At 43.3% G+C, this 19965-nt stretch overlaps 2 protein-coding genes across 8 annotated transcripts in view; one reads left to right on the plus strand and one right to left on the minus strand.

Moving 5' to 3' along the window:
• Window positions 1–3214: 3214 nt before the first annotated feature.
• TSTD3 (thiosulfate sulfurtransferase like domain containing 3) lies at window positions 3215–11239 on the minus strand. The gene is made up of 4 exons (XM_039532925.1): window positions 11056–11239; window positions 7844–8002; window positions 7487–7646; window positions 3215–3658 (listed from the first exon to the last, which is right to left on the minus strand). Exons 1-4 carry the CDS (start codon window positions 11153–11155, stop codon window positions 3586–3588), a joined length of 492 nt encoding a protein of 163 aa, XP_039388859.1. The 5' UTR covers window positions 11156–11239; the 3' UTR covers window positions 3215–3585.
• The window catches only part of USP45 (ubiquitin specific peptidase 45), a 104407-nt gene continuing 95659 nt past the window's right edge, over window positions 11218–19965 (plus strand). For 2 of the 7 annotated variants that reach the window (XR_005597155.1, XM_039532922.1), the window contains exon 1: window positions 19495–19773. The gene's annotated coding sequence lies outside the window, so the exon portion shown is untranslated. Of the gene's footprint in view, window positions 11337–17764; window positions 17845–18833; window positions 18855–19494; window positions 19774–19965 lie in introns of those variants that run through there. The other 5 variants (XM_039532917.1, XM_039532918.1, XM_039532919.1 and 2 more) reach the window with 5 other exon arrangements.

Raw genomic sequence — 19965 nt, forward strand, 5'->3', positions numbered from 1 at the left:
CTGTTAGTCTGCCTCCATGTCATGAATTTGAAATTTTGTAGAAGTTTATTGAAAGGAATAAGCTTCATCCTGGCTGTTTTAAAATGTGACTAAGAGTAGCTCTTAAGAATTACTGCAATGGGATTCTTTTGTTACCTACTTGCTGGACAAAATGAGTTTCCTTCAAACCACAGGTTGTAGCCTACATTCCTGAGTCATGCAGAACCTCCCACACAAGGCATGATTAGGCCTGAAAAATGTTAATGTTTTGTCGCCCTTGCCCAACAACTTGTGTACTATTTAATTCTCAACTGAAAATGCTGATTTGCCCACAAATAAAAGCTGAATGATAAAAACTGAAGTCCAATAGCTTTTTTTATCCAATCTAATTTTTTTCTAAAGCATAGTAACACATTACACAGGTCTAAAATATAGGCAATAAGTGCTTGAAAAACCTGGCCCGATGGACCTTGTTAATTCTAAAACTTGACCATTTAAAACCCCCCCTCTTTTTTGTAGTCCTCTACTGGACTCCGCATTCAATGAAGTGCAACCAAAATGTGGTTTTGTATGCAATCAGTGAGGCTACTTTACACTTATTCTAGTTATTTTTATAAAACATTTAATGCAAATTAAAACCTGCTTTATAGTAAGAAAACAGGTATTTTAGTCTTATTTCATTACTTTTGCTGGTAAAGACACTTGGTCCTTCTACTCTTGAAAACTGGCTTGTTGATTTTATCCCTTGAAACTTACAGTGTATTGTTTATAACATGGATATGATGAGTAGGAATAAATCAATGTAAACTAACAATGATTGCGTGTAGTTCTTAAAACACTGATTATTCCTGAACTAAAGCTTTATTGAAGTAGTATTCCTCAGCAGTAGCTGTACTAGCAAAATAAGTATTTTACAAAAAATCTACAGTTTTAATATAAGGTTTTAGACTAGCAAGTTAACCATTTGTTTTCAAAACTTCTTGCTTCTGCATGTAAATATGTTTTCATTATTATAGTGGTGAAAGTATTTTTTCCATGTACTTCTAAAGAGTTCACTGATTGCCTTAGACAAGTATCAGTTCTCTGCTAGTCCTCAGAGCTAAAACGTCATTACACTGTTGTAGCAGATACAAGAAAATGGTGACCAGAGAATCCCCACCTGAAGGTGATATTTGGGGGAGGGACAGCAGGAGAAACAGTTTAACAGGTTATAGACCTAAAATAGCTCTGACTGTTAAGATATTGTAGACTGACCTCCAAAAAGAACTGTGTCTACACACACAATACATGAAGTAAACAGCATAAACTGAAAGCCTTGCTAAAGTGAAATAGATGAGCTGGTTTCTGGTACCTTTTAGTAGGATGTCTACACCTTAAAAAAAAAATCTAATTAAAAAGTATTTGTCCCCCCTCATTTGTACAAACATTTAAGATACACACAAAACACCCCAACTGTCCCTCTAAGGGTGTTTACATAGATTTACCTTAATAAAAGCCTGCAAGAGAGAGAACTTTTAAGTGTACCCTTTTCACCAACAAATAAAGATTCTGTCAAAACAACTTGGGTGGAGAAGTAGAAGAGTTCTATTGTTGGAAAGTGCCCTTCCAAAGCACCCTCTTCCTTTAAAAGGAGGGGATGGCCTAGCGTAGTGCTTCTGTAAATCCTACTTTTTGGGGTTGCATATAAAGAGGTGGTCTGTCAGATAGCCAAGTAGTATGCCAAAGAAGGCTAAGGGTCTGTCTTCACTACCCACCAGATTGGTGGGTAGCGATCGATCCAGCAGGGATCGATTTATTGAGTCTACTTTAGATGCAATAAATTGACTCCTGAGCGCACTCCCGTCTACTCCTGTACTTCAGCACCACGAGAGGCACAAGCAGAGTCGATGGGGGAGCAGCAGCTGTTGACTCACCACGGGGAAGACACCACGGTGAGTTGATCTAAGTACATCGACTTCAGCTACGTTATTCACATAGCTGAAGTTGCGTAACATAGATCTATTTCCCCCGCTCCCCAGTGTAGACCAGGGCTAAGTCAAAACTCCAACTCCACAGGGAAGCTATTTGTACAGATTAGAGGATGTGTAATTCACTTATCATATGAAGCACTGCTAAATCATGTTCCAATAACTTGCAAATGGACTTAAGCAGTGGTTCTCAACATTTCCCTACACAGTAACCCCTCTATTCCTATTTAGCAAGAATCTATCCTGGTAGTTCTCCCCTCCCTCATTTAACAATATACAATAAACAGGTGTATACCCCACTGCTCAATAGTTGTTGCCCTATTAGAGAGCATTACAGTTGTCTAGTCAGGCACAAGTAACCAGTAAGACCCATATCTAAAAGAAAAATCCACATTTCTTCCCATATGCAGATGGAAAGTTATGGGGCAAAGCTGTTCAGAGTTGCCTGTGATCTAATCTGCAACAAATTGCAAATCTAAGCACAGCAGAACTTCAGTTTTATAAGCTACAAGTTATACAAACCATTTTTCCTGATGGGAAAAGTGTTACACAATGAAAATGTCTACTTGCTGCTCTGACATCTCTTCATATTCTGATTCCTTCAGTGCATTGGAATTCACTTTGCAGTAGTATGAAGGAGAAGAAAATGATGCAGTGCATCATATTACAACTTGTGCACCATACCTGTTATAACTTCATAATGTTCAATTTTATGAACTCAATGCCAAATTAGTTTATAAAATGGGGATTCTACTGTAATACAATAGCAAGTGTACTTTATCTGAGCAGGGTTGCTAATTGTTGATTTGTATTTCTCACTGTAGATCTAGTCAGTGTCTAACTCCCTTGGGCTCTGAAGAATCCTAACCTAAAATCAATCACATCTATATGCCTAAATTCTTATTTCACATTAGGCTCATAAGGGAGGTATATGCATTGTCTGTAGTTTTCTGTCCAAAACTCTACATTTGCTTTTAAACAAATGTTACTGAACTTTCTTGAAGTACCCAGGCATAGCTCCTATAGCCAGACTCATTACATTTTGTAGTCAAATTTGAGAGAGTGTCACCTCTTGTGTTTGCAGGATCTGTTCCTCCCTTCCTATTTACCCTCCTGACAAGACAGACAGGTTAAGAACAGTTGCTATACTCAGAGTAAATTGGTACTTAACTGCAAAGTATCATTCCAACGCAATTAAAATAACTGCAATCTGATGTTTCTAGATAACTGTGCCAAGAGGAATATATAACAAAATGACTTGTATAAAGTCTGTTACTCATCACCGTAAGTTTAATCATGATCCCCTGTTGTACACATTACTATGATGTATATATATTAGTACAGCATGTTCAGTTTTTACATTGAAGTCCTTAGCTTTAAGTTAAGTTTTCTTCATGGAGTAATTCCACAGTAATTTTAACATATGACCAAAGGAGAATGAACAGTCTACTCATGTAATCTTCAACTCTCAATCAATTTAAATTCAAAATAACCAGCTACATTTAACAGTGTGTATTAACTTTACATATATAAACAATTGTTCCCCTTCACACTACATTCTCAATCTTATTTCATACAAGATATTACTAGCCTTGTGTAAGTTTCAGGACACTATGTAACAAGGCTTATATTCCAAAATTTATCTTGATTGTTTTTTCTCTGGTGATTCATATTTTGCCCACTCCTCCAAGCCACCAGCATAGTGCTGAACTCTGAAAGTATACAGAAGATTGTCAGTGTTATGGACATACTACTGCTGGTAATCCTGTGAAAAAAAGATTAAAGCCTAGTTGCTTTTATATTAAAAAAAAAAATAGTTTCTCTGAGACACTGCATAATAGTGGCAGTGTTCACTATTGCAACACAATGTAATTGCTCCTGGTTTCACAGAGCAAAATGCAAGTATTTTGCAGTAGTCTTTATGGCTTACTTTCACTTAGAGATCTTATTTCAATTAGAGAAAATGAATAACTGATTAAATATCAAGCAAGTGGTGGCATATGTCAATGCATATTGCACTCGGGGGGAAAAAATGAAAGCACTGGCCATGTTTAAACGAAGTTTGAACAAGTAGTTGTGTAATAGTAGTACATTCACTTTAGGAGATTTAAGTGGCATCAATTTAGTACTTAATATTTCATCTGTCCAAACCATTTTCAGAGACCAGATTCATAGAATACCAGGGTTGGAAGGGATCTCAGGAGGTCATCTAGTCCAACCCGCTACTCAAAGTAAGGCTAATCCCCAGACAGATTTGTGCCCCAGATCCCTAAATGGCCCCCCTCAAGGATTGAGCTCACAACCCTAGGTTTAGCAGGCCAATGCTCAAACCACTGAGCTATCCTAGATTGATATTGAGCTATACAGTCTCCAAGGAGATGTGTATAAACATCTTGAATGCATTGGTAATAGAGTGCTAACATTTCAAACCATTACAGTGAAGACCATTTTGGCCTCACATTTGCACTAATTTAAGAGAGTTGGAATTTTTGTTTTAAATCCACCACTCACATTTTCCGTGCATACTTGTTTGATAGGTTAGCTAATGAAAAACCTGTTATGTTTGCAATATGGATTTCAGATTAAGGAGATTCTCTATATTAATGTAGGTGAGGGAGAGAAGGTTCAATATCTGACTGGTACCCGACACCTTCCCAGATGCTATACTATCTAGAACAGTGGTTCTCAAAGATGGTCCTCTGGTTGTTCAGGGAAAGCCCCTGCCAGGCCAGGCTGGTTTGTTTACCTGCCGCATCCACAGGTTTGGCCGATCGCGGATCCCACTGGCCGTGTTTCACCACTCCAGGTCAATGGGGGCTACAGGAAGCGGCGCGGGCTGAGGGATGTGCTGGCCGCCCTTCCCGCAGTCCCCATTGGCCTGGAGCGGCAAACCACAGACAGTGAGCTGCGAGCAGCCAAACCTGCAGATGCGGCAGGTAAACAAAACTGGCCCAGCCCACCAGGCGCTCACCCTGAACAAGTGGCGGACCGGCTTTGAGAACCACTGATCTAGAAAATACCATAGAGAGGCAGGTAGGTAGATAGTGGAGCATTTAGGGCCAGAATGACAGTTTAAAAAGAACTGTGAGAGACATTAATTAGGGAGGTTTTTCCAATCTACAAAGTAACCAAATTTAAAAAAGGTAAAAACACAAGAGCCTTCTCTATGAAGCAATATGAAAACAGATGTTGAAACTCCACAGGAGGGAGAGGGAAAAAAAAAAACAAAAAACCCCACACACAACAAATGTGGGGTCATAGATGGTTTAGTCTGGTTCTTCTCAGAAGAAGAGAGTACAAGATTGGAATTGTGGGATTCCATTTTGGTTTGAACTATTTCCACTTCAATATTTGCTCAGTTTACAAGAACAAAGACTGCCAGCAATCCAAACTCAGCCTGCAGCCTGAAAGTCAGATTGATGGCTAGATAAGAGGAACCTGAGTAATAAGATGAAAGCAGCACTTAACTGCAGAATTCTTACACCTGTGCAATCATGTTATGCCCTTAATTACCATATACCTGAGCAATCTAGTAAAGGATTATATAATTGAGGGCTTGATTTGAAGACAATAGCATTGCACAGATGGCACTGCAATTGCAAGTGAGCCAATAGTTTTGTTGATATGCAACAAGAGAATTCAGTTCAGTCTCCCAGAGCTGTTCTAGTTTTGCAGAGCTGACAGCAGTGGGAAAAAAGTCTTGTTACTGATTGACCAGAGATGTCTCCGAATAGATTCTGGGAGCATATCTGCAAAGTACCATTTTCATATAGCCCATCTTTAAGACAAAAAGGTAAAATAACTAGTACCTAAGTTGTATTTGTTTTCACCTGTATCCTTAAGATAATGGCCATGCTAGGCCAGACCTATGGTCCATCTAGCCAATATCTGATCTCTGACAGTGGCTAGTGCCAAATTCTTCTGGCAGCTGGAGGAGTAGGGGACACCTTGCATATGGGGTTGCATCCCACTACATTCTCTGCAGTGAAAACTGATGAAAAGAATTAATTTAGCTTCTCTGCAACAGCGTTGTCTTCCTTGGATGCTCCTTTAGCACATCCTTCTTCTGATGTACTTAATTTTTCTTAGTGTTAGTTTTTGTATCTTTTGCAAGTTGATCTTCCAGTTTTCTTCTTGGCCTGTCTAATTATACTTTTACACTTGATTTGCTGGAGTTTATGCTCCTTTCTATTTTCCTCACTAGGATCTGACTTCCAATTTTCAGAAGATGACTTTTTGCCTGTGATTTCCTTTTACACTGCTGTTTAGCTTATGTTTGTTCCTTTATTGTTTGTTTTTGATTTGGGGTATACATTTAGTTTGCGCCTATATTATGGTGTTTTTAAAATTTCACCCTTGTGACTGTTCCTTGTAACTTCTGTTTAACTAGAGTCCTCATTTTTGTGTAATTCCCCCTTTTGAAGTTAAATGCTACTGTGGTAGGTTTCTTTGGTATTTGCCCTCCTACAAGGATGTTAGGTTTAATTACATTATGCTCGCTATTACCAAACGGTTCAGCTATATTTCCCTCCTGGACCAGAGCCTGTGCTCCACTTAGGACTAAATAAAACAGACGTGGGGAAACTACAGCCCGCAGGACCGTTCTGCCCAGCCGGGGAGCCTAGGGCCTGGCCCCTCCCCTGCTGTCTCCCCTCCCCCGCAGCGGTCACGCTCTTGCCCGCCGCTCCCACTGGGCAGCGTGGGGAATGCAGCTGGCTCTGGCCGGGTGTCGCGGCTGCAAGCTCCTGCTGTTGATAAGGGAGCGAAGGGTCCTGGGGGACAGTCAGGGGATGGGGAACAGGGATAGTTGGGAGTGGGAGTCCCAGGGGCCCTGTCAAGGGGCAGGGATGTGGCTAGGGGTCAGGAGGGCAGTCGGGGAAAGGGAGGGTTGGATAAGGGGGTGGGATCCCAGGAGGCAGTTAGGGGTGGGGGTCCCAGGAGGGGGTGGTCAGGGGACGAGGAGCAGAGGGAGGTTGGATAGGGGATGGGAGTCCCAGGTGGGCTGTCAGGGGGTAGGGGTGTGGATAGGGGTCGAGGCAGTCAGGGGGACAGGGAGCAGGGGGATTGGATAGGGGGCGGGGGTCCCAGGAGGGAGCGGTCAGGGGACAAGGAGCAAGGGGGGCAGTCAGGGGGCAGGAAGTGGGAGGGGGCAGATAGGGGGCAGGGGCCAGGCTGTTTGGGGAGGCACAGCCTTCCCTACCTGGCCCTCCATATAGTTGTGCAACCCCGCTGTGGCTCTTGGGCCAAAAAGTTTGCCCACCCCTGAAATAAAAAAAAATAAAAATAAAAAAAAATTGCCTCTTCCTTTGAGGGTGCCAGGACAAGTTGCTCCAAAAAGCCATCATTTATGGGTTCTAGAAGTTTTATTTGCATTCCTTCCTGAAGGGATATGTATCCAATCAATAATATGGGATCTGTCTTTGCAGCCTCCCTAATCTCTGAGCCCACCAGGGAAGGGGTCTACTTTTCAGAAAGTGACTTTTCCCACTGATCCTGTTCTCCATACAGGAGCTTACCCAGCCAGCACCTCAATTGCTTACCTGCTGAAGCCCAAAGACATAGCAATATCCAATGCCTTCTTGCTTCGCACTCCTGCCATGCAGGAAAAGACTAGATGGTCAGATTTAGCAGGCATATCTTGATTGTACCGTTCTTTAAAGTCTTTTGGGTTCATCTGTAGAGCTTCCACAACCTCACCCACTGCAAGAATAGATGCAAAGCCTCTTATGTGTAATTAATGAAGGTGTTTTGTTGGTGAAGACTTACACTAGTTAGTTTCCCAGAAGAGTTTGCCATATGTATTGCAACTTGTTTTTGTCAAGTCACCAGGGTTCGCTTGCAAGTTTAGGCTTAAAGGTTTCTGATCTTGTTGCTATGCAGTGATACATATAACTTACATGGTATGTTGACGGATCCAGGAATTTTTCCAAACTGTCCAATTTCCCACTTCTCTCGAACATCAATAAGAGTTGTTTTGGATTTTAGCAAGCCTTTGAGTTCTTTATACGAAAGACTACAATCAGCAGCAGTGTCAAGATTTCGAAAAATCACATTTACTAGGAAAAGAAAAAGGACTGTTATCCCACAAGAAGCAGGGGGAAAAAAAATAAATCAAAGAAATCTTGGAAAAGGTGGTAACCAGTAATCATGCTAAAAAATTAAGATGCTCCAGTCTGAGGGAAATTTCCCACTGAAGATTCACTAAATGGCAAGTTTACAGATGTTAAGGTGAGCCAGAGTTATTCCACTATCTTTCACCGTGGTTATCCTAGTGCCTCCCAAAATTAGAAATGAAGTATATACACATTTCTCTCTTTTCCCAAGAGTCAGGAAGGAGTGGGCTGTTTATTCTCTATGACAGGGGTCCCCAACGTGGTGCCAGCATCTAAATGCGCCCGCGTCCTGGCCGGCGGCAACACCTCTTGATGACGCCGCTTGTCGCCGACAAGTGACGTCACCGAGAGGTGTTGCCGCAGAAATGCCGCAGAAATTCGGCGGCATTTCGGCGGGTGCTCCACCGCTGCCACGGTCCTTCATCTGGCGCCTGCCAGACGAAAAGGTTGGGGACTACTGCTCTATGAGGTTCTAAAGTGGATTTTAAAAGGTATTGTGAGATGGCTCAAAGAAGTGGGATTTGCTTCCTATCTTTGATCAATACTGACAATGAAATTGTTTCTTTTTCCAACTTGAGAATTAAGAGAGAAATCTACTATCAACACAGGTGCAGGTCTTAATCACAAAAATTTAGGCTGTATTTTCTATTAATATTTATGTTAAGGATTGTGCTTGTCTCAGGTTCATTTGCATTTTAATAAAACTCCTAGCAGGAAAGGGTTAAATACACTTTTCAACACTATAAAATGGATTTTTATTTACAATGTATTTTAAATCCTTGGTTTCCTACTGGCTGGTCATAGACCCATTCCACTTACATAGTCATTTTTATTGCTACCATCAGGTTAATAAAAACAGAAATCTTTTTTAAAAAGCAATTTGATTATAAGAAAAAGGTCTGAAAAGACACTTATTTTGGTTGTGTGTGTTTGTTTTGTTTTTGCTGGAAGACATCTTGAAGGTATGATGCATATTGACTGGGAGCGTTAATAACTGAAGGAACAAATTTTCTGAAATTAACACTTTGGATAAAGGACTGATTACTTAGATTCAGATTTTTAAGGTTTTTGGCATTGGTGTGCTCAGCAGTCCAACACTTAACTGATTTAGGAGCCTGACATTTCAAAAGCAGTTTAATCACTTAGGAGCCAAAGTCCCATTGACACTCAATTGGACTGAGTTCAGCAACACCTAAACACCTTTAAAAATCTGGGCCATAGTCATTTTAAATTAGAGAAGTATTCACATAAAATTTAACAGTGATTAAGAGTCACTTTCCTTTTCAATTGCTAAAATTCTCTTGACTTTCCAGATACCACTTGTCTACCTTTACAGTCATCCTAGAGCAGGGGTCTCAAACTCAAATGACCCCGAGGGCCGCATGAGGACTAGTGCATTGGCCCGAGGGCCGCATCACTGACACGCCCCCTTGCTGCCCCTGGCCCCACCCCCAATCCACCCCTTCCATGAGGCCCCGCCCCTGCCCTGTCTCTTCTCCACCTCCTCCCCTAAGCGCGCGGCTCCCCGCTCCTCCCCCCTCCCTCCTGGCGGCCCGGCCCCGGCGGGTCCCGCTTCCCACCCCAGGCCCGGCTCGCTCCCCCTTACCCGAGCGCGTCTCCGCTTCCCCCCCTTACCCGAGCGCGTCTCGGCGAGGCCTGAGCCGTCCGCTCAGAGCCGCGTGGTGAGGCGGGGCTGTGAGCTCCACGCCGAGCGCAGCGCTCAGCCCAGAGCTCCCAGCCCCGCCCCCTCCCCACGCGGCTCGGATCGGGGCGGGGCTCAGGCGCTCGGACGGAGACTCGGCGCTCTATGCGCCGAGGCTCCAGGAGAGGGGTGGAGGCGGGAGCCTCCGCTTTTCTCTTGGGGGCCCCTGCGGGGCCCGGGGCAAATTGCCCCCTTTGCCCCCCCCCCCGGGCGGCCCTGGGGAGCTCCGCGGGCCGCAGGGAAGAGCTCCGCGGGCCGCATGTTTGAGACCCCTGTCCTAGAGCCAGGGTAGTCAATTATTTTTTATCAAGGTCCAAGTTTCTTGAACCTGGTATAGTCAAGGTCCAGACTCCAGAAAAAGAGAGAGAGTAAAAAACACACACACACACACAACCCAACAATAATGATGCTTAAATAAATAAAATAATAATAAAGTTAAATAAAAAGTTTTCAGAGTCCATTCAAAAGCATCTGCTGGTCTAGATTTGGCTCATGATCTGCCTATTCACTACCTCTGTCCTAGAGTCTTCAGGCCTTGTGTCTGATTAGAGAAGGCCCACACATTTCTCAGACCTTCCTTAGCGATTACAGATAAGGGAATGTCCATAACTCTGAGCAAACATTATGGTTGTTCTTTCAAAAGTTTACAACTGAACATTGAGTTAATACAGCTTTGGAATTTTACTATGCAGAAGAATGCTGCTGCTTTTAAACCATCTTAATTTAAATGAAACAAGGACAGAAACCGTTTCCTTACCTAGTAAAAAGAAAATTTTAAGTAGTTTACATTTAACATAGTACTGCATTTGCTTTTTTTTGTCTCTGTTGCTGCCTGATCACATACTTTCGGTTCCAAATGAGGTGTGTGGTTGGTCAGTCAGTTCATAACTTCCACGGTATCACCACACCCACCATGGCTCGCTAATATCCTGGGACCTACGACTACAACTACAGTGCAAACAAAATCTACGAATTTGTAATACCAGACCAGAGTCAAGGGCAGGGCAGCAGCTTCAGCAGATGCTATTGAGTAGCCTCACTTCGCATGAGCCTGCTCAGTCCCAGCCATGCCATATTTTTTTTAACACCATACCGCAGCTTCCAGACACACGCCTCCCAGCCCCAGCACGGCCATTTTCCCGCGCAGCAGTGCGCCAAGCCTTGCGCGCTAAGAACGGCGCTTCGCCTGCCGCACACCGTGGCCTCGGGCTCCTCCAAAAAGGGCTAGGCACGTTCTCCGACCTCAGCCCGGCTCGCTTCCCAGCGGGACAGCCGGCTGCCCGGCGCCACTCACCGGGCTGCAGCGGGCGGCGACCGCTGGTCCAGCCCCCAGACGCCCGCGGGACACCAAGCAGAACCCGGGCTGCGCAGCTCAGCCCGCGGCAGCCCCACATGACCGGGCCCCAGGCAGCGGCGTCTGCGTGCGTCTCTGTCTGACCTCGGGGCCGCCCCACTGGGTAGCGCACGGCAGGCGGGGCTCGCTCTTGCCCGGCCCTTTCAAGGGCCTGCGCGCGTGACAGCTGGGCTGGGCTGCGTCCCATTGAGGGCGTGAGGCGGGGTGATGGAGCCTGCAAGGTGAGGGCTCGTAGCCGGGGTGTCCCGTGAAATGGGCAAGTGGAGGCCCGCGGAAGTATTTGATTTTTCTACTTTTAAAACAATATCTTTGTTGTGGAGTCCCAACGTTTGAAAATTTATGTGGAATTTAACAGACGTAAGTTAACAAGTGCAAGCTTTTGTGTTTACCCTTCAGCTAGCCCAGGGAGCAAAGATTGCTCCAAACTTGGGACTCCCACATGGCAAGGGTAGTGCTACCAGCTGAGGCTACAGGCTGGTGATTCAGCCCCTAGCATTATGGGCACAGCTCCCATCTAGCAATCTTACAAACCATGTCTCTTCAAAGAAAAGAAAAGGGTTTGGTGTACAGGTTGAGAAACTCACATTAGACATTGATCAGCGGCGGTTTTTCTGGCAAGCAATCGGGCGTATGATCTTAAAAAGTGGGTTTCTATACATATATAAGATAATATGCATTACTGAAAAGATGATTTTTTTATAATGCTTTTGAAAAGACTCTAGCAGCCAGCCTAGTGGCATATGGTGGCTGTACATTTCCACATGGAAGACCTGTCACTGGTGCAAACCAGTCATGTCATATAATAAACTGTTTTCCAACCTTCAGTCTAAAAGAGGAGGTAGCATAGTTTAGAGGTGCAAGTAGGGACTAGGAGTCAAGAAACGAGGTCCTCGACCCTACAGTGATCAATGCATTGGCCCAAGGGATCTCCAAAGGTTCAAAAGCCATGAGTCAGACCTAGGGTGACCAGACAGCAAGCATGAAAAATCGGGACAGGGGGTGGAGGGCAATAGACATCTGTATAAGAAAAAGCCCCAAATATCAGGACTGTCCCTATAAAATCGGGACATCTGGTCACACTAGTTAGACCCCCCCCCCCACTCCCATTCATGAAATTGGCTTAAAATAGTGAAGTTTTTTAAAATAATAGTTTTCCACCTGCCTTATTATTTTTTACACTTTTGGGGAAGCTGCTCACAATCAGTTTGTGTGTGATCCTCACAGGGTCAAAATTCAACCTTAAATGTCCACACAAAAAATGCAAGCCTCCCCCTTGACTACAGGCCTTATAAATACATGTACCAAAATAATAACATAACAGTATTTCTAAAAATTTCATTAGCATGTTATCTAGATGCCTGTATGCTAATTCAGAAGTATATCAGTTTTCTCAAGGAAAATGTACACAGCTCCACTCCGCAAAAGAATAAAACAACTTATTTAAGTCAACTCAAATTTAAGTCACCAGTGCTACAATCAAATCTGCACAAATCTGATTCCAGAACTGAGGGGGAAAAGAGCAATTTCCTTGAGCATGCAGCCACAGCCATTTTGGGTATGTCTACACTGCAGCTGGGAGAGTACCTCCCAAGTTCCAGCCCAGGTAGACAGACTCTCACTATCAAAGGGGTAGCCGTGTTAGTCTAGATCTGTAAAAAGCAACAGAGAGTCCTGTGGCACCTTTAAGACTAACAGATGTATTGGAGCATAAGCTTTCATGGGTGAATACCCACTTTGTCAGACGGATGCAATGGACATTTCCAGAGGCAGGTATAAATATGCAGGCAAGAATCAGTCTGGAGATAAGGAGGTTAGTTCAATCAGGGAGGGTGAGGTTCTCTGCTATCAGTTGAGGTGTGAACACCAAGGGAGGAGAAACTGCTTTTGTAGTTGGCTAGCCATTCACAGTCTTTGTTTAATCCTTATCAGATGGTGTCAAATTTGAATGAATGAACTGAAGCTCAGCAGTTTCTTTTTGGAGTCTGGTCCTGAAGTTTTTTTGCTGTAAGATGGCTACCTTTACATCTGCTACTGTGTGTCCAGGGAGGCTGAAGTGTTCTCCTACGGGTTTTTGTATATTGCCATTCCTGATATCTGACTTGTGTCCATTTATCCTTTTTTGTAGTGACTGTCCAGTTTGGCCAATGTACATAGCATTGGTGGACGTGCAGGTGAATGAACCAGTGATGTTGTAGCTGATCTGGTTAGGTCCTGTGATGGTGTTGCTGGTGTTGATACGTGGGCAGAGTTGGCATTGAGGTTTGTTGCATGGATTGGTTCCTGAGTTAGAGTTAGAATTGTTATGGTGTGGTGTGGTGTGTGGTTGCTGGTGAGAATATGCTGTGACAATCCACCAACCTTAAGCATATTCTCACCAGTAACCACACACCACACCACACCATAACAACTCTAACTCAGGAACCAATCCATGCAACAAACCTCACTGCCAACTCTGCCCACGTATCAACACCAGCAACAGCAACCTTGGCAAAATTAAGGCAAATAAACTTCCCAAATGGATGGAATGCGACGGGCAGATGTGCTGATCTCTTGATATAAAAGCACTGAGCATATGAAGTAACTGTTAAGGTTTTGCCTTACAGTGTAAGTCTGATGAAGTTGGGGGATATATTGTTTTTGGGTATCTGTTGGAGATGGAAGTCAAAGCATGATGGAGCACTGGAGTGTGTTAATATAAAAGTGGAAGAGAAGGCACAAGTTTACCCCCTAATTTCTTATTTCCATACTTTTAAGGTTTTGGGTGGGATGGGATGTGTCCTGCAGTAACCTTAACTGTGATTAAACATAGTTTTGCTTGCTAATAGTAACTCTATATTTAGTTTCTTCTTTTCAATGTTAAAATGGCTTAAACCTAGTGCCATGTCTGAAAACAAAGCCACCACCATCTCCATGGAGATTTTAAATTCTGCATTTAGCATGAGTACAAAAAATGGCCATATTCTGATTTTATTTACATCTGTGTAAATCCCAATTAGTTTTTTAGTTCAGTGGGATTACTCCAGATTTGCACTGCTGCAACTGAGATGAGAATCTGGCCCATCAGCAGCAGCTGTTGAAAAAGCAGGGTTGCATTGTAGTTCCGTGACTAAAGTCTTGTATAATTTTAAACATGTAATTTACATAAACAGTATGACTTCTAATCACACTAAAGAAAAAGTAAATCAAAATGTAATTGAATTTGCTTGAAACCAGAAGTATACTACATCATTACATTTTTAAGCAATCTACAATTAGGTGAATAGGTTTTTCATGAATACAGGGTAACCGGTCTCACAGAGTGCACCTCCTCCAGTGTCAGGTCTTGTGTCTTACTTCTCCTGAGGTAGAATTCCACTCTTGGACCAGACTCTGAGCTACAGTATACTACAATCAATTATGTTTACCAAGCAGTTCCAGTTGGGTTTGGAATCTGTAGTTCTCTTCTCTCTGAGGCCAGACAGCCGTCTTAAAACCAGAGTATTATTTAATAGTGGGAACAAAGCACTTAGAGAAAAAGGATTTTAGGACAGTCTACACACTTCTATTTTACCTAAAGTCCTACCATCTAGTAATGGTGACCTAGGCAAGCCTAGTATCAGATGGGGTAGCCATGTTAGTCTGGATCTGTAAAAGCAGCAGAGTCCTGTGGCACCTTATAGACTAACTGACGTATTGGAGCATGAGCTTTCGTGGGTGAATACCTTCGTCGGATGCATGAGCCTAGTTTCTCCAGACATCCCTGATGGTCCTGTGTATCAGTCTAGTTACCCCAAACAACTCCCCAACATATACCCCTTCTTTGACAGGGTCTACCTTTTTAACCCTGTCACAGGTTTTGTTTTTGTTCCTCTGGTTCCCAGGCCTTTTCCAGTCTCTCATCCACCCTCAAGTGTTTGCTGAGAAGTGGCTTATCCTGAACCACTGTTTTCCTTCCTGCTTGTTTTTCCTGATAACCCCCCATTAAATTAAACCAATGTATTCATACAGTAAACATCCTCATTATCTGGTCAATATTCAATGTTCATAAATTATTACAGAGCAGTTTCACTTCTATCACAGTAATCACCATTACTACCAGTAATGACAGGCTCAATTTAGGATGCTTCCAGAAAGTCATATCTAAAAAGTTTAGAACCATCTGGTTTTTTTTTTCTTTCTCATTGATGTAATTCTGTCACATGCTACTTATTAGAGACTGGGTTAACAAAGCACTCTACCTCCTACATTTAATATATATTTTACATCTAATTTTTCTTAATAGTGATTATTACTTATGGCTAAATAACAATGTTATCATACCTTTGTCTTTTTTCTACCAATCTCCCTTTCAGCTATCTAGGATTCCCACTTGTATCATATTTGAACTTAGTACCTGATCCTGTGATTGGATCTGCACAGAAGTCTTGTGCCTGTAGGAAGTCCCACTGGTTTCAATAGGGCTCTGCGTGGACACAGGGGTCCACCAACACAGATCCAGGGGCATTCAATTGTAAGCTTTTTGGGGCAGGGAACATATATTTGTTTCTGTAAGGTACCCAGCCAACTTTCTAGTTCTCTCTTTAGAGGGAGCTATACCACCCTCTTTATAGCTCACATGGAATAATTGTTAAGTATTATTATGTATTTGTAGTGTAGTAGTGCTCAGAAGCTGCAGCATCATTGTGCAGAAACATACAACAAAAGTATGGTCCTTGCTGTAAACTGCTACAGTGTTTGCTGTTATGGAGAGTTCTAATACCTTCTAACCCAGAAAAGTTCCATAAAGCTCTTATTTTGAGTGAAAAGACCTGAAAATTAACAAGGAAAATCAAAATAGTCATACTGATAAATGACCATCACAGAATATTATCAAAGTCCCTTATTACCAACTATGCACCAAATTGCAGAATTTTTCTGACTGGCCTTGATCTTGATCCTGCAAAGTTAAACATGGTAAATCTTTACAAAGCTCTCAGGATCAAAATCTGTTAAAACTAATCCTACAAAGACTTGCACATGTGCTTAACTTTACACGTGTGAGTAGTGTATTAACCTTAATGAGACTACTCATGTGGTTAAACACAAGCATAACAGGTCTAAGTTACTCATTCTGTGTGTGATCTTGGGCAAATTTCACTTGGCCTCCTATTGCCAGGAAATCTATTTGTAAAATTAGGTAAAAAGCAGGATCTTATGAAAATCAGGGGTGAAATCCTAGACTCATTGAAATCAATGGACATTTTCCACCCCAGTTATCTGAGTTCAGCAGCCGAGGTACGTGAATTATACAAAAGATTTATCACTGCATATGTAGCACCATCAAGTTTATATATGAAATTTGCGAACTCAACCACTGTCTTCAGTCTCAAGCGAGTCAGCATATACTGTACAGTTTTTGCTACATAATTAAGCAAAGGAAACTTCCATAAATGTCTCAAATACTCCAAAAGCATCAAAGACTTTAAATAGTAATTTTTAAAAAATCTGATAAATACAAAAGTAAACGTAACTTAGGGACCAAACCTAGCATTCAGAAAAGCTATCCCTGAAAATTTACAACTATATATGTAAGTGGGATTGTATGGTGTAACTGAGGGCAGTATCTGGCTTCTGGAGTTTATTTCACAGTCAATATCTGTATTACTATTTATGTCTGAAGACTGTACATTTTAATTTGATTGTATGTTTTTGAGGTAGAAATAATGTCATTTATGTGTCTCCACTTGTGCTCTAATATTTTAAGTCTATTATCTGCTTTGTATTATAGGGATTCACTTTAAAGATCAGGCTGCCATTTGGAGTGGGGGAGGGAATGGCAATCTACACAATGTCTGTTTTAAACCAGTATTTCATACCTAAGGCCCAAGTTCTCTAATGGCAAGCCTTTATGCATATGCTTAACTTTATGCATGTGAGTACTGGTGTGTAAAGTTAAGTGTGTGTGTAAATCTTTTCAGGACTGGGGCTTATATAACCAACATTTTCTATAATTGTATTAAGGAAAAGATTATTTTGATGCATCTGTAGCTTCAAGATATTTCAGTATGTTTTTTGTAACCCATGATGTTGTTATTGGGGAATCTTTAGTGTTGGATTATTGCTAAAATTACCAATCCTTTTAAATAATGTAATATAACTTTATGGGTGGTTTGCCTTTTCCCCTCCATACATGGAGTTACGCATATAGAGGCATATTGTTTCTTTTCTGTTCACAAAGGATGTATTTTGAGAAATGTATTGTTAACTTGTTCCTTTATGAGAGTTTTTTATGCTCAAAACAAGGATAAAGCATTTTCCAGAAATGAAAAGTGTGACAAATTGAAACTGGCACATATAGCTGGTTCACTAGTTGCCCTTCTGCTAGCCTTTCCATATGGCATTCTTTTTGACAGACATTTGCAAATTTGTCTTTTAGAGGCAAGGAATAAAAATATAAAGATCGTTTGCAGTTTTCTGTGTTTTTTGGCTTTAACATGATATGGGTAAGAAAAAAATACTTCTATAATTCCTCATTTAAAATACCTTTAGTAAAACAACCCAAACAATGTGCAATTCTATACTGATAAAATTCAGACTTTAAAATAATAAAATATGAGAGAGTATTTATGATATGGAATGCATACGCGTATGATATATTCTGACTGATTCATTTATTGTCTTCATTTTACAGATAACGACAGGACCATATATAAACAAAACACTGGCAGAAATAGGACTGATGGAACTAGCAGCTTTTCCAAAGGGCTCAAGGTAGAGAGTCAGAGGAGATGAAGCCACAGCTAGTCTCCTCAGTGGGAGAGGGGAGCAGTCCTCCTGCCCATAGCACTTACAGTTACCATTATTTAATATTTCTGATACAGTAGCACTTAAAGGCCCCAATCAGAATTAGAGCCAGGTTGTGGTAAACCCTGAACAAACACATACAAGGACAAAAGTTTACAGTCTAAGCCCCAGATCCTGCAATTTGTTCCACTTAGGAGTCTACACTATTACTTTTGTTGGCAAAACTTTTTTTTGTCAGAGGTGTGAAAAACACACCCCTGACTGATAAGTTTCACTGACAAAAGTGCCAGTGTGGACAGCACTATGTCTGCTGGAAAGCATCTCCTGCTGGCATAGCTACTGCCATTCATTGGGAGTAGTTTAATTATGCCGGTGGGAGAGCTCTCTCCTGCTGGCATAATTAGGCTACACAGGAGACCAGCTGTGCCACTGTATGGTCCATAGTGTAGACGTAGCCAAACAGAATGGCTTACAAAATTGGGGCCTTACAATATCGTCCTTTCCCAGCCAAATTCAACACTGGCGTAAGCAGACTTCACCCTACTTCAAAAGTGTGGTCCTTTTAATACTGATGTGAAGTAGTTACTTATGTATTATCCCCATTTTCCAGAGGACAGACATAACTAAGACGTGAGGCTAACCCTGCTGTAATGCCATAGACTTTAATTGAGTTATGCCAGGGTTGACTTGGCACTCATGGTAAGGAGGGTTTACCCAAGGCCCCCCAGCAAGTCAGTGGTAAAGCAGGATGAGAACTCGAGAGTTTTTAAGAAGAGTTGGGGTGTGTCCACACTACCCACTGGATCGGCGGGTAGTGATCGATCTATTGGGGATCGATTTATCGTGTCTTGTCTAGACACGATAAATCAATCCCTGAACGCGCTCCCCATGGACTCCCGAACTCCACCAGGGTGAGAGGCGGAAGCGGAGTTGACGGGGGAACCGCAGCCATCGATCCCACGCCGTGAGGACAGGAGGTAAGTCTAAATAAGATACATCCACGACTTCAGCTACCCTTGCATATCTTACATCGACACCCCCCCTTCCCCAGTGTAGACCAGGCCTTGGTCTTGGGTTCTTGCAATACCCCTCTGCGCAGGCAGGAAGGACTGAAGCCTGGTTAAATGGAGGCAAACCATGAGGAGTAGCAGTGCCTTGTGGAGACCCAGGCCAGGAGAAGTTCACAGGGAGCTGCAGCTGCTCTTTAGGGATTTGGGAGCAGAGAGAAATGCTTAAAAAAGTGCTCTTGCAACAGCAGTGCTGCTTTGCTGTGTGGTTCAGGAGTTCCCCTTGCAGCATGGGGGCTTCAGTGTTGTTCAGTGATGGGTTAATACGGGGCTTGGTCTCATTGCTGGGGGCCATGGGAGATCGTGATTCAGGGATAGGTTAATATGTAGCTTGGGGTGTGTGTGTAGGGGGAGATTTTATCCTTATTCGGGAATAGGTTTATATGTGCATCAATCTCATTGCATGGGGATTTTTTTCATGATTGAAGGATAGGTTAAACTGCCTTGGTCTGATTGAACAGAAGGATTTTATGACATGCTAATAATAGGTGGCTAAGTCTAATTGTAGGGGGGGGACTTTATCGTGACTCGGGGATAGGTTTATATGTGGCTGGGCCTCGCTGCCGCCTGGCTGGAGGGGGGCCTGCACTCAGTTGGGCCGAGGACAGAAGAGCCCAAGGGCTCTTTGCCGCCGCTGCACTGGGCTTGCCCCTTAGCCGGTAGCAGCAGCTCCCGACTTCTCTCCCGCAGTGCGGCGCAGGGGCCGGGGATCGGGAAGGTGGGTGTGAGCGGCGCGGCCGGGGGCGGGACGGGAAGGCGCGGCCCTGGCCGAGGCCCAGCTTCTTCCGCCGCTTTCTGCTGCCGTCGCCTGCGTGTCGGGGAGAAGCCCGTGAGTGAGGGGCCGCGGCCGGGCGACGCCGGGGACCGGGCGGGGGGTAGCTGCGACCCGAGCGCAGCGCGGCGCCTGCGGGGGGAAGCCCCGAGAGCGAGGCGGCCGCCTCGGGGCCTGGCTCTCGAGCTGCGTTTTCCCTGGGGCTAGCAGCGGCCTGCCCCTCTGCGGGCCAGGGGCTCGCCCAGGCCG

Source organism: Mauremys reevesii, linkage group 3 (genome assembly GCF_016161935.1).
Source record: "Mauremys reevesii isolate NIE-2019 linkage group 3, ASM1616193v1, whole genome shotgun sequence".
Classification (NCBI taxonomy): Eukaryota; Metazoa; Chordata; order Testudines; family Geoemydidae; genus Mauremys; species Mauremys reevesii.

What these genes read in the sequence shown, in the direction of transcription:
- TSTD3 (XM_039532925.1), bottom strand. Translation starts at nt 11,155, where the DNA reads ATGTGGGGCTGCCGCGGGCTGAGCTGCGCAGCCCGGGTTCTGCTTGGT. An exon ending in TCGCCGCCCGCTGCAGCCCG is followed by an intron (nt 8,003 to 11,055) that starts GTGAGTGGCGCC and finishes TTCTTTTCCTAG; the next exon opens with TAAATGTGATTTTTCGAAAT. An exon ending in ATGTCTTTGGGCTTCAGCAG is followed by an intron (nt 3,659 to 7,486) that starts GTAAGCAATTGA and finishes GTATACTTTCAG; the next exon opens with AGTTCAGCACTATGCTGGTG.